At 42.9% G+C, this 13,380-nt stretch overlaps 1 protein-coding gene across 6 annotated transcripts in view; it reads right to left on the reverse strand.

Moving 5' to 3' along the window:
• Positions 1 to 253: 253 nt before the first annotated feature.
• The window catches only part of gps2 (G protein pathway suppressor 2), a 23,556-nt gene continuing 10,429 nt past the window's right edge, over positions 254 to 13,380 (reverse strand). For 2 of the 6 annotated variants that reach the window (XM_072688786.1, XM_072688716.1), the window contains 6 exons: positions 9,212 to 9,383; positions 7,981 to 8,064; positions 7,755 to 7,831; positions 5,389 to 5,484; positions 3,755 to 3,838; positions 254 to 3,170 (listed from right to left, as the gene is read on the reverse strand). In XM_072688786.1, coding sequence (XP_072544887.1) covers positions 3,075 to 3,170; positions 3,755 to 3,838; positions 5,389 to 5,484; positions 7,755 to 7,831; positions 7,981 to 8,064; positions 9,212 to 9,383 — 609 coding nt within the window. In that variant the 3' untranslated portion in view covers positions 254 to 3,074. The remainder of the gene's footprint in view (positions 3,171 to 3,754; positions 3,839 to 5,388; positions 5,485 to 7,754; positions 7,832 to 7,980; positions 8,065 to 9,211; positions 9,384 to 13,380) is intronic. The other 4 variants (XM_072688818.1, XM_072688641.1, XM_072688585.1 and 1 more) reach the window with 4 other exon arrangements.

The following is a 13,380-nucleotide window of genomic DNA, read 5'->3' on the forward strand; positions in this document are numbered from 1 at the left end:
AGGCCACTCTGGTGGTTCTTGTGGACCTGTAGGGGAGTGGGCGGTTAGTGGTCAGTGCTGGGTGACTTCAGGGGAATCTGTATGTGCTGATTCAGCTTCTAAATACAGAAAGAACAGCATGAATCACCACCAACGACAAAGAGCCTCAACTCCAAACACACTCACACACACTCTCTCACAACCACACACAGTGAATAGCTTGTGTGTGTGTGTGTGTGTGTGTAAAAATCCCTTTTTGAAAACAAACACACTGTCACTGATGATGATCTTTTATTGCGATTCGGCCTCCAAACAACATTCAATAAATACAATCTCAGATCAGGCTTGTGAGTGTGTGTGTAAGTGAGTGAGTGTGTGTGTGTGTGTGTGTGTGTGTTTTAAGTGCAATTCAGTCAAATCAGATCAAAGACCATTTCAATTAAAATTATATATTTTTAGGAAAATAACTCTTAAATCTTGTGTGTGTGTGTGTGTGTGTGTGTGTGTTAAGAAGAGGTGAGTTTATCAGTATCTACACGACGTGCCCTGAGCTCAGTTGAATCATTAAAAACACAGAAGCGGGACCCCCTCAGTTTCAGTCGGAGCTCAGACCCCCAGCCTCACACTGCTGAGTGTTAATACATGATGTGCCATTCAACTTAAACTGTTCAACTCTGTGTGTGTGTGTGTGTGTGTGTGTGTGTGTGTGTGTGTGTGGTACTACACTGTAACCTGCTTCCACTGTCGTTATCAGTGTGTTGTCATGTGACATGACTGCTGAACATCCTACGAGATCGGAGCGGTAAATAAAACTCCCTGGCAGCGGCTTAAAGGGACATTTCGGCATTTTTCCACCCCCGCCTCTGTCTGCTGCATCTGAACTGTACGGTCGAGCTGCACAGAGAACACGTTTCCCTGAACTTAGAAAACAACAGAAAACACATTAGCATGAAACGCCCTTATAATGGAAGTCAATGGGCAGATCTGGGTTCACTGTCTCTGTAGTGTACGGTTGAGTGTACATGTAGTGAACATGCTTTCAACCCATTCCCTAAACAACAAAAACCCAATTAGCATGAAACATACTGAGGACACCCCATAAAACCCTCTGTAGATCTGATCTTCATCTGATCTCCTCTGAGAGATGGAGGTGATCTGACTAAACTCTCACACCTGAAGAAACATCTTTAATCATCATTTATTAAACAGAATGAATAGAAATGTCATTTTCCTGTGAGGAGAAAGTTCACCCCCCACATTTATCACTCCTTCTAATGTGTAGAATCAGAGTCAGGAGCAGAAGATCAGCTGAATGCAGGTAGATCTCACCACAGCTGAGAGATTTCTGCATGGAAGACTGGGAAACTCTCGCTCCCAGTTGATGCCAGAGACTGTAGATCATTAAAGGAAACATTATTTCAGCCAGGAGGGAAATTTCAGCTATTAGGAAACAGGGTGTCCAAAGAAATTACATTTCTATTATTTTTTTAATTTAATAATTGAATAAATGATGATTAAAGACGTTTCTTCAGGTGTGTGAATTTAGTTAGATCACCTCCATCTCTCAGTGCTGAAGAGATGAAGATCAGATCTGCAGATCTTTAAATATGATCAGAAACAGCTTTTCTTGGGGTGTCCTCAGATTTTCACATGACTGTATAATAGAATATAATAGTATAATGTAATAGTCGGTGGGCAGATGCTGAATTTTGTGAATATATGTCACTATATCACACATATTCCTGAAAATGACCAACAGTAGTTCCAATTACCTTAAATCTCTCCTTTACAACCCTAGACCAGAGGCGGCAGAAGTCCCATCCTTAAGTAAAAAAGCAAATACTCTGGGTTTCGTTTTTTACTTAAGTAAAAGCACTAAAGTAAAGTTTCAAAACGTAATTAAGTAATAGGTCAAAATAAAAGTATTCAGACTCAGATTAGCTAACAGCAGCGGTTAGATGTGAGGTGTCTGATTAGAAGCTCATTGATTTAAAAACTGATCAATTAAACAAAGTTTTGTAAGAGTATCTGAGTGTACTAAAGTGTACTATATATATATATATTATACTTCAATTATTCTGTTTCTCTCTTTTATAGTGATATTTATTAGATTGTGTGGATAAATGGAGGAACTGCAAAGTAAGAATTTCATTGTACAGGAGAACTGCTGGTTTCTGCTGGCACATGACCATAAAGGTCGTGCTGCTTGCCATCGGCAGCCGCAGCCTGAGGGAGCAGAACTGCCTTTGCTCTGTCAGGGTGGGTAGATGGTGCTCTCTCTCCACATCACTCCCAGTGTGATGCTGGCCAGCACAGACGCTTGTTAGTTGACGTATAAGATCTGAGGACCTGGAGTGTTGCTCAGAGTGCACTGGCTGCCCAGTGATGATGAATCAGCAGCGCTTTGAACAGAGGCGGTGGATGACTGCACTGTAGCGGAGGAGGCATGCGCTAGTCTCAACAAGCGGGTTGGGTAATTGGCTTTATGTTTATTATTTTTATATTTATATATATATATATATATATATATATATATATATATATATATATATATATATATATATACACACACACATACATATATGTATATATCATTTTCTTCTGAAATGTAGTGAATATAGTAAAACATATTAAATGACAGGCATAATAAATGCCATCTGCCCATTGACTTCTACTGTAAGTGTGTTTCACGCTAATGGGTTTTCTGCTCTTTTCTAAGTTCAGGGAAATGCTTTGAAATGAGGGTCTGTGGTGATCGACTGTACACTACAGATACAGCAGACAGAGATCAGGATGGATAATCCGGGAGTACTCCTTTAATAAGTGATTACCTTGTGCTAGTGAAGCTAACCGGATGGAGAAATAACAGCATTATGCTAACAGGCTAACAGAGTCCTCATGCTTGTGATTATAGTTGTCATAGACGTTTCCTATGCTAAAAGCTGTGTTTGTGTGTGTGTGTGTGTGATTTTGTGAATGTGTGTGTGTGTTAGTGAGTGTGTGGTAGTAATGTGCTCAAGCTGGAGTGAGTCAAACCCAAAACAAACACCACAGACTTCGCCTCCACCCCCATGATGGTGCACCTGCTTGGTCGGCTATTTGCCATGGTGATAGAACCTCTGTCCTGATTGGCTGTGAGAGAGGTAGGCGTGACGTGGAGGTGGCTGGGAGGAGCTCTGAAATGTGGCCTGCTGGACAAAAAAAGAGAAACACACATGAAAACAAGTCAGACCTGCTTTAGAGAGTAGCTCAGTTTGAGCAACGTTTAACAGCGAGTTTCACTGAAAGACGACGAGTTTAAATCCACCACTACAAGCTGAGGGGGACTGACACCAGAGTGAACACTGTAAACTTACAGAATTACTGTAAATAAACTGTAAAGCGGTAAATGTAAAGTATAACAGGCAGTATTAGGTGTAAAGTAAGTATAGACTGTAAAACTAAAACAACATAAAATGGTCTAAAGTATAAACAGTAAAACTGCAAAGTATTCAGGCTAAAGTATAAACTGTAAAACTGTAAAGTATAAATTGTTACGCTGTAAAGTATAAACTGTAAACCTGTAAAGTATCCAGTGTAACGTATAAACTGTAAAACTGTAAAGTTGCAAAGTCTCCAGTCTAAAGTATAAACTGTAAAACTGTAAAGTATCCAGTGTAAAGTATAAACTGTAAAACTGTAAAGTATAAACTGTAAAGCTGTAAAGTATCCAGTCTAAATAATAAACTGTAAAGCTGTAAAGTATCCAGTGTTAAGTATAAACTGTAAAACTGACCGCATGGGCTGGCTGTGGAGGGGCTGAGTGTGTGAACGCTCCCGGGGAGGCTGGCCTGGGTGGGTGGGCGTACGGCAAGCCAGTCTGACCAAAAACACACAAGAGACAGAACAAAGCACCCATCAGCGCAGGAACGTGGAGGAACAGCTGGGGGAACAGCTGGAGGAACAGCTGGAGGAACAGCTGGAGGAACCCTAATGGCCAGTCACTTCTCTCTGAGAGTACCGAACACTGAGAAATACAGTTTACTCCAGTTTACTCCACCATATCCAGACTCCACCATATCCAGACTCCACCATATCCAGACTCCACCTCATCGAGACTCCACCATATCCAGACTCCACCTCATCGAGACTCCAGCATATCCAGACTCCACCATATCCAGACTCCACCTCATTGAGACTCCACCTCATCGAGACTCCACCATATCCAGATTTCACCTCATCGAGACTCCACCATATCCAGATTTCACCATATCCAGACTCCACCTCATCGAGACTCCACCATATCCAGACTCCACCTCATCGAGACTCCACCATATCCAGATTTCACCTCATCCAGACTCCACCATATCCAGACTCCACCATATCCAGACTCCACCTCATCGAGACTCCACCATATCCAGACTTCACCTCATCGAGACTCCACCATATCCAGACTCCACCTCATCGAGACTCCACCATATCCAGACTCCACCATATCCAGACTTCACCTCATCGAGACTCCACCATATCCAGACTCCACCATATCCAGACTCCACCATATCCAGACTCCACCATATCCAGACTCCACCATATCCAGACTTCACCTCATCGAGACTCCACCATATCCAGACTCTACCTCATCCAGACTCTACCTCATCCAGACTCCACCATATCCAGACTCCACCTCATCGAGACTCCACCATATCCAGACTCTACCTCATCGAGACTCCACCATATCCAGATTTCACCTCATCGAGACTCCACCATATCCAGACTCCACCTCATCGAGACTCCACCATATCGAGACTCCACCATATTAAAACTCCAACAGTATGATACTCCACCATATCAAGACTCCAGAATATCACATCCAATTAAATGTAGAACTTGGGGTTCTGTGCCAGTCGTAGAGTTCTGTAACTGTGGAACCGCCATTCACAGAAGAATACCTTAGCACGTCTGTTTAGAAAGGCCTGCATCGTTTAATTTACCCACAACCCCCCTGTGTGTAAACAGTGGGCAGATAAAGTGCTCGGATGTGCAGTATGGTGTTAATTAATGTGGGTGGATTAGTATACTGAGCTCGCTGGCCTGAAAGAATGGGTGGTTTCCAGACCTGCCGGACTATCCGGTGTGTCAGCCAAGAATAACGACCATCCCAGAATGACTCACTGACCAAATGGCTCCGCTGTGCCAGATACAGCCCATCTAAACCAGCCTCAGCCAGACTCAGCGTTCCCTACACACTCTACCTATCTGCTCCTCTCCTCCCACAGCTGAACTGAAGGGTTAAAGGTGATGCAGGTTAAATGGGTGGGGTTAAACTGCTTTAGGCAGGATGGGTGAGTGGGTCCCTTTACACCCACCGACTGGCACTGATGACCTGATCAATCGATTAGCTGATAAAATGGTAAGACTGTAAATTGGTACCTTGGCAGAAGGGATCTGAACAGCGATGGATGGAGTGGGCAGCAAACCGGCCGCATTGGCATGCAGAGCCTGAGGATGCATGGGCCTCAAAGTGCTCTACACACACACACACACACACACACACATAGCTCAGTGTATATCACAATACCTACATTTAGAGCGTTATTAATATTCACCCTAATGAGAGACTGTAGCTCCGCCTCCTCAGTGTATATCACAATACCTACATTTAGAGTGTTATTAATATTCACCCTAATGAGAGACTGTAGCTCCGCCTCCTCAGTGTATATCACAATACCTACATTTAGAGCGTTATTAATATTCACCCTAATGAGAGACTGTAGCTCCGCCTCCTCAGTGTATATCACAATACCTACATTTAGAGCGTTATTAATATTCACCCTAATGAGAGACTGTAGCTCCGCCCCCTCAGTGTATATCCCAATACCTACATTTAGAGCGTTATTAATATTCACCCTAATGAGAGACTGTAGCTCCGCCTCCTCAGTGTATATCACAGTACCTACATCTAGAGCGTTGTTAATATTCACCCTAATGAGAGACTGTAGCTCCGCCTCCTCAGTGTATATCACAGTACCTACATTTAGAGCGTTATTAATATTCACCCTAATGAGAGACTGTAGCTCCGCCTCCTCAGTGTATATCACAGTACCTACATTTAGAGCGTTATTAATATTCACCCTAATGAGAGACTGTAGCTCCGCCTCCTCAGTGTATATCACAGTACCTACATTTAGAGCGTTATTAATATTCACCCTAATGAGAGACTGTAGCTCCGCCTCCTCAGTGTATATCACAGTACCTACATTTAGAGCGTTATTAATATTCACCCTAATGAGAGACTGTAGCTCCGCCTCCTCAGTGTATATCACAGTACCTACATCTAGAGCGTTGTTAATATTCACCCTAATGAGAGACTGTAGCTCCGCCTCCTCAGTGTATATCACAGTACCTACATCTAGAGCGTTGTTAATATTCACCCTAATGAGAGACTGTAGCTCCGCCTCCTCAGTGTATATCACAGTACCTACATTTAGAGCGTTATTAATATTCACCCTAATGAGAGACTGTAGCTCCGCCTCCTCAGTGTATATCACAGTACCTACATCTAGAGCGTTGTTAATATTCACCCTAATGAGAGACTGTAGCTCCGCCTCCTCAGTGTATATCACAATACCTACATTTAGAGCGTTATTAATATTCACCCTAATGAGAGACTGTAGCTCCGCCTCCTCAGTGTATATCACAATACCTACATTTAGAGCGTTATTAATATTCACCCTAATGAGAGACTGTAGCTCCGCCTCCTCGGTGTATATCACAATACCTACATTTAGAGCGTTATTAATATTCACCCTAATGAGAGACTGTAGCTCCGCCCCCTCGGTGTATATCACAGTACCTACATTCAGAGCGTTATTAATATTCACCCTAATGAGAGGCTGTAGCTCCGCCTCCTCGGTGTATATCACAATACCTACATTTAGAGCGTTTTTAATATTCACCCTAATGAGAGACCGTAGCTCCGCCTCCTCGGTGTATATCACAATACCTACATTTAGAGCGTTTTTAATATTCACCCTAATGAGAGACCGTAGCTCCGCCTCCTCAGTGTATATCACAATACCTACATTTAGAGCGTTTTTAATATTCCCCCTAATGAGAGACTGTAGCTCCGCCTCCTCAGTGTATATCACAATACCTACATTTAGAGCGTTATTAATATTCACCCTAATGAGAGACTGTAGCTCCGCCTCCTCAGTGTATATCACAATACCTACATTTAGAGCGTTTTTAATATTCACCCTAATGAGAGACTGTAGCTCTGCCTCCTCAGTGTATATCACAATACCTACATTTAGAGTTATTAATATTCACCCTAATGAGAGACTGTAGCTCCGCCTCCTCAGTGTATATCACAGTACCTACATTCAGAGCGTTATTAATATTCACCCTAATGAGAGACTGTAGCTCCGCCCCCTCAGTGTATATCACAATACCTACATTTAGAGCGTTATTAATATTCACCCTAATGAGAGACTGTAGCTCTGCCTCCTCAGTGTATATCACAATACCTACATTTAGAGCGTTATTAATATTCACACTAATGAGAGACTGTAGCTCCTCCTCCTCGGTGTATATCACAATACCTACATTTAGAGCGTTATTAATATTCACACTAATGAGAGACTGTAGCTCCGCCTCCTTGGTGTATATCACAATACCTACATTTAGAGCGTTATTAATATTCACCCTAATGAGAGACTGTAGCTCCGCCTCCTTGGTGTATATACCTGTAGAATTACACACACTAGACGGGTGTGATGTTTGGAGGGTAAACTCACTGAGTCGGTGAAGCCGGACTGCTGGTTAGCGTGCTCCAGCTGCTTCTGCAGAGGAATGCTGGCACTGGGAAGAAAACCTACAGGGAGAGATTTCAGTCCCCTGGTTTAATATAAAACTCACAGACATTTAATCACACATGAAAACAATGGATTATGATATTACAGTCATCATCACAGTAATGAAGTTCTTTAGTCCTTATCTTATCACATCAGTCCACACACACACCTGGCTGTGAGGTGAAGTGGCTGTGTACAGCGAAGCCCTGCTGCTGATGGGGCAGGTACTGCATGGCCGGGAAAGCTGAAGCACCTGAAACAGACGCAGGTTATACGCACCACGCTAATGCTGCTAACTGTGCATAAAAGCTATTCACAGTCCCACTATCTAGATATCAGATCAGATAACAGATGCTCGCAGTGGTTCGCAGCTCGCAATGCTAACACGTGTTAACAGCCGCTAAAGTGTTAATAAAAGCGAAGACACTGATTAGCATTATGTAAATAGTTACCTCTACCTTCTACACAGAAGCCACTGCACGCTTAGTAAATATTACACACCTCTGACTGAGTCAATAATACAGATCATTATCATAATTACTTAAAGTAAACTAGAGCTACGAGGTTGGTGTGGCTCAACAGATAACACCACTGCCAGTGAGCTAACACACCATGTGGATAGACCAATAAGAGTCCCTGGGCAAGACTCCTAACACTCCTCTGTTTCACCTCTGTAATACCAGTTACCTTGTAAGTCACTCTGGATAAGAGCGTCAGCTAAATGCCGTAAATGTAAATGTAAACACTGATAAGACTCACACCTTAAGTCGAACCTTTAGCCTTAAAATGACCTAGAGACCCTCTAAACCCCTGTAAGTAACCCCATATTATAAGATATTTACAGATTAATATCTGAACATTTTTAAGCTTACTTTGTATAACTGAGCATTTATTCGGATGTGATTTTGCCCTTTTTTAATGTTATTAGCTGATTTCCACCTACTCACTAGAACCCCCCATCACTTACAGACACTAGGAGGGTCTCAGATACATCAGCCAACAAATGCCTTTGCTGACCAGAATCACTTATAAGTGCCACCTGCCCACCCGGAGAGAGCATGGCCATTTAATTGTGCACTCTCAGACTCCGGCTGCTGATGGTGAAGCAGCATGACCCGGGACTCAACCTCACAGTCCTCGGGTCATACAGTCCTCGGGTCATACAGTCAGCTTAGTCTTTTTGTTTTTAAGGAGTGTAATTATTCTCGCTGATCGATGTAAACCGCCTTTTAGTCCAATTTTATTTCTCCTTATTTTTATTAACAAATAAAGTAAAGTCTGAAAAGACTGCAGTCGATCCTGGCTATGCTGACGGAGGCCTGTGGAGGCGTTGGGGAGTGTAGACGGTAGTGATGCTGAGTGATGCTGATAGATGTACAGTGCTGATCGTCCATCTGTACCTCTGATCTGGGGGCTGCTGGCGTAGCTGACCGGTACGGGCTGGCTGGTAAAGGGCGAGGCGTGCTGTGGCTGAGTGACCCCGTACGGCCCATGACCCGGCTGAGCTCCAGAAAACTGTCCATGATCCGCCCCGGCAGCGCTGAAGCCTGGCTGGGACTGATAATGACGACCCTACAGAGAGAGAGAGAGAGAGAGAGAGACCTTTACAAGCACTGAACGTTGACTGATCACTGAGCCCAGATTCAGCCGGGCTGGTACCGGACATGTGCTTTGTTAGCAGTCAACGAGAGACTACGCTAAGGTTCACTACGGGTGTAACGGCACCGGCAGTTGTTCAGTTCTGATCACACCACACTGTGTTTAACCAGACACACCTCATATCAGCACGTTAACCCCTCTACACAGCAGGGCTACTCAGTGGCTACAGGGACGTCTGTACACTGGCGAGCTTTTCCTCAGTAATGAAACCTGTAGCTCACTGGCAGGTCACTGGCAGGTCACTGGCGGGTCACTGGCCCTTTAAGAGGTTCAAGTTGAATAAATGTAAAATATGAAGAGAAAAGAGGCAGAATTTCTTCCATCACTGCAGACGTTAACGTTCCTAAATGTTACATCATGTTTAAGCTGTTTAGGAGAGTAAGCAACTAATATCACCTTTTAAACAGCAGAGATCAGACTGAAGGTTTTCCTCATTTAACTGATTCAACTAAAGAATTAACACTGGGCTCAAATCAGAAGGTGAGAAGAGAGAGAGAGGTAATAAAGACAGCGTCCGAGTCTCTCTCTGAGAAAGATGAGATGGACGAGGAGGGGCGGGGTCAAACAAGACTAGTTACCATAGCAACACTACTAAACCACTACAGTTCCCACAATACTATGCAAATCCAACAGCCTACAGTTTGAGGTTTCCAGTTGAAATGACTGTATTCAGCCCACAGAACTGTACCGGACCGTTACAACCCTAACTCTAACAATGATTACTATGCTGCTATTATTACTATTAATAATAATAATAATAATAATAATATTAATAACCATCATCATTTACATTTACGGTGTTTAGCAGACACTCTTCTCCAGAGCTTCACTCAGAAACAGCTGGTTTAGATAGACTGAAATTCAAAGATTCAGAAGAGGAGGGTCTTCAGTCTGGGTTTGAGGACAGCGAGTGTTGGACTCTGGGCTCTTGGTGCAGATCGGCTTTTGACCGCTGCCATTATTACCGTCACTACGGCTCAGTGTATCCGTGATTAGAGCAGTGCACTCGTTAAGGTTAAAGCCTTGAGCTCAGTCACAGAGGACTGCAGGTTTACTGTGGAGCTCGTTTGTTTAAACACAAAGCTGATCACAAAGCAGCTGTTTCGGAGGGGTGTGACCGCTGAGACCAGCAAAGTCATGTCAGGCTGTGAGGTAAGAGCTACTATTTATGATCTCAGATATCCTGTTTCTCCGCCGGCACGCTCCTGATAGAGCCGGCTGCACGCGGTGGAAAGAAGCCCGCTTGGCACCCGAGTGTTGGTTTGTTTCAGGCGGCCAATCAGAGCTCTGGAAGGGAGCGGATGTGAGGAGCAGTTGGTCGGATTAGTGGGTGTGTGGAAGTCTGGCGCTGCTCTCCGGATGACTCTGGATGGATGACTCAGAGGTTTCACCCTCAGCAGCTGGACTGATCTGCAGTCAGAGCCAACGGCCTTAAAATAACACACACAAAGGAAACGCACTGAACGGACTGATCCTGAACCAGCCAGTGTTCCTAAACTTCTCTTACAGTCCAGAAAGAAGACAACTGACCCTAAACTGACCGTTAAAGATTATCTGAGGGTCCTTAAGACGTTAACACAAGGCAAGCTGGTCAACACGGGCTCAGCTGGAGCTACTGAGTGTGGAAGCAGTATTCGCAGGACGAGAGAGTGGCTCCAGATTTACATTAAAAATCACTGTAAGAATTTAATTCTTAATAATAATTTTACAAAAATTATTTCTAGACATTTTTACTTTAAAGTCATTTTATCTACTAGTGTTTTATTCTTAGATGAAACAGATAATTGATATATTTGCAGGCAATACAGCATCATCTCCACCTTCATTCAGCAGCTTCAGGATCATGCTGATGCTCCACTGACTTTTTTTATATTCCTACAAAAATCTAACAATGAGAAATATTAAATATTTAAGATGATTTCACTTACAAAGATTAATTTCATGCTCAAAAACAAAGAAATAAAGCTGTAGCTTCTCACAAACAGAACACTTTCCCCTAACAAACACAAACAGCAGCTTAACTGACTGATCAGAGCCATCACTGGAGTTACTGGTGTAACTGTACTGGTTGAGTGTGTGTATTGGTGTAAATGCTCCTTCAGAGGAGTGAGGGTGGTGTAGATCAGAGTGTAGAATCAATCAGCAGAGCTTTCTGTGGGCCTCCATGTTTTCACTGCTGTAGAAAAGATGGTCGGGGTATTGGTTCTTGTTGGATGTGCTGTGTTTTGTCCTGAGTGAGTGTGAATGTAGTGTGTTTGGATCAGTATGAGCTGATTATCGTTTTGTCCAATCAGAGATAGGCTAACGCAGTGATGTGTGTCTGATGTTTCTGAATACACAGCTTTCAGTGTTGGTCACTCTGGGTCTCCATATACATATCATCATGAATGCCTTTGAAGGCCGTTGGCTCTGACTGCAGATCAGTCCAGCTGCTGAGGGTGAAACCACTGAGTCATCCAGAGTCATCCGGAGAGCAGCGCCAAACTTCCACACACCCACAAATCAGACCAATAGCTTGGATTCCACTCCCTCCCAGAGCTCTGATTGGCCGCCTGAAACAAACCAACACTCGGGTGCCAAGCGGGCTTCACTCCACTGCGTCTCTACAGGCGGCTCTATCAGCACGTAGCTTTCTAATTCAACAGCTGAGCTTCACTGCGTTTCACACTCGGCCGCCCTGACTCCAGCCTGAAGTCACAGCGGGAGCGCAAAGGAGGCCCAGGCCTCCATCCTGTTTCCAGCCCTCTAAGAAACACAGAGAACAGAAACCAGGACACTCTGTGATCTACATACAGAGACACTGAGCTTTTTCGAAGTGAGATACTGCCAGCAATGCTGATTCAGCCCAATCCCGGCCCACATCCTGCACTGAATAACTGCCCAGAAGCAGCAGACACTGTTGCCAGTAATTTGAACTGCATCTAGTGGTCAGTTCAGACACTGATGGTCTAACAGAGCTGAAACAGACTTCATTTTTCAATGTAATTTAAATGAATTATATTCACAGCTGAATTGTTAGAATGCTGTTAGTACTGTGGTTATGTTTGTAGGAACTGATCCCCCACTGTATTATTTATGATTGAGGTGCAATAACAGCTTAAAAACCAATATGGGCTCTGAAGCTGTGTCTGGCTCTTCCAGGGTGGTAATTATAAATGGATAATCGTGTATATAGTAAGCATGTATGATATGTATATATCCCATATACTGAACATTAAGCCATATAGCAATATACCCTCTATACCCCCCCAGTCCTGCAGACTGTTAATAGTATATCTATGATGCTGTTTATAAACACCTAATATAACAACAAACATACTGTATTTCAACACATACCCAGCATTCCCTAATATACATCGTATATATATATATATATATATATATATATATATATATATATATATATATATATACACATACATACATACATACATGCTCTCTCTCTCAGTCACTCTCTCTTTATATATATATATATATATATATATATATATATATATATATATATACACGCACACATACACATACACATTTGTATGTTTAACCATGTATATATTATGTATAGTTTTGTAGTCTAAACTTTAGCTGTGCGAAATGTAATGTTTCAAGTAACACAGGATTTCTCACAAATCTGTTGGGGTGTACTCATTTATGCTGAGCACTGTACAAATAGGATACAGACATATTCATTTTCTTTGTATTTATATATACTATTGCACATTTGGTACTTTAGTAGTACCAAATACACATAGTGCTACTATTTCCACATGTGGTAGACCTTAACTGCACCTCATCACCTCGAAGTGATCTAAACACCTAAACTGTAACCTCTGGAGGAGATCTCATATCTCATATCTACTGCAGTTGATTCATCAGTACGATTATAGTTTGCATTAAGTTAAAATTCCACCTC

Source organism: Salminus brasiliensis, chromosome 1 (genome assembly GCF_030463535.1).
Source record: "Salminus brasiliensis chromosome 1, fSalBra1.hap2, whole genome shotgun sequence".
NCBI lineage: Eukaryota > Metazoa > Chordata > Actinopteri > Characiformes > Bryconidae > Salminus > Salminus brasiliensis.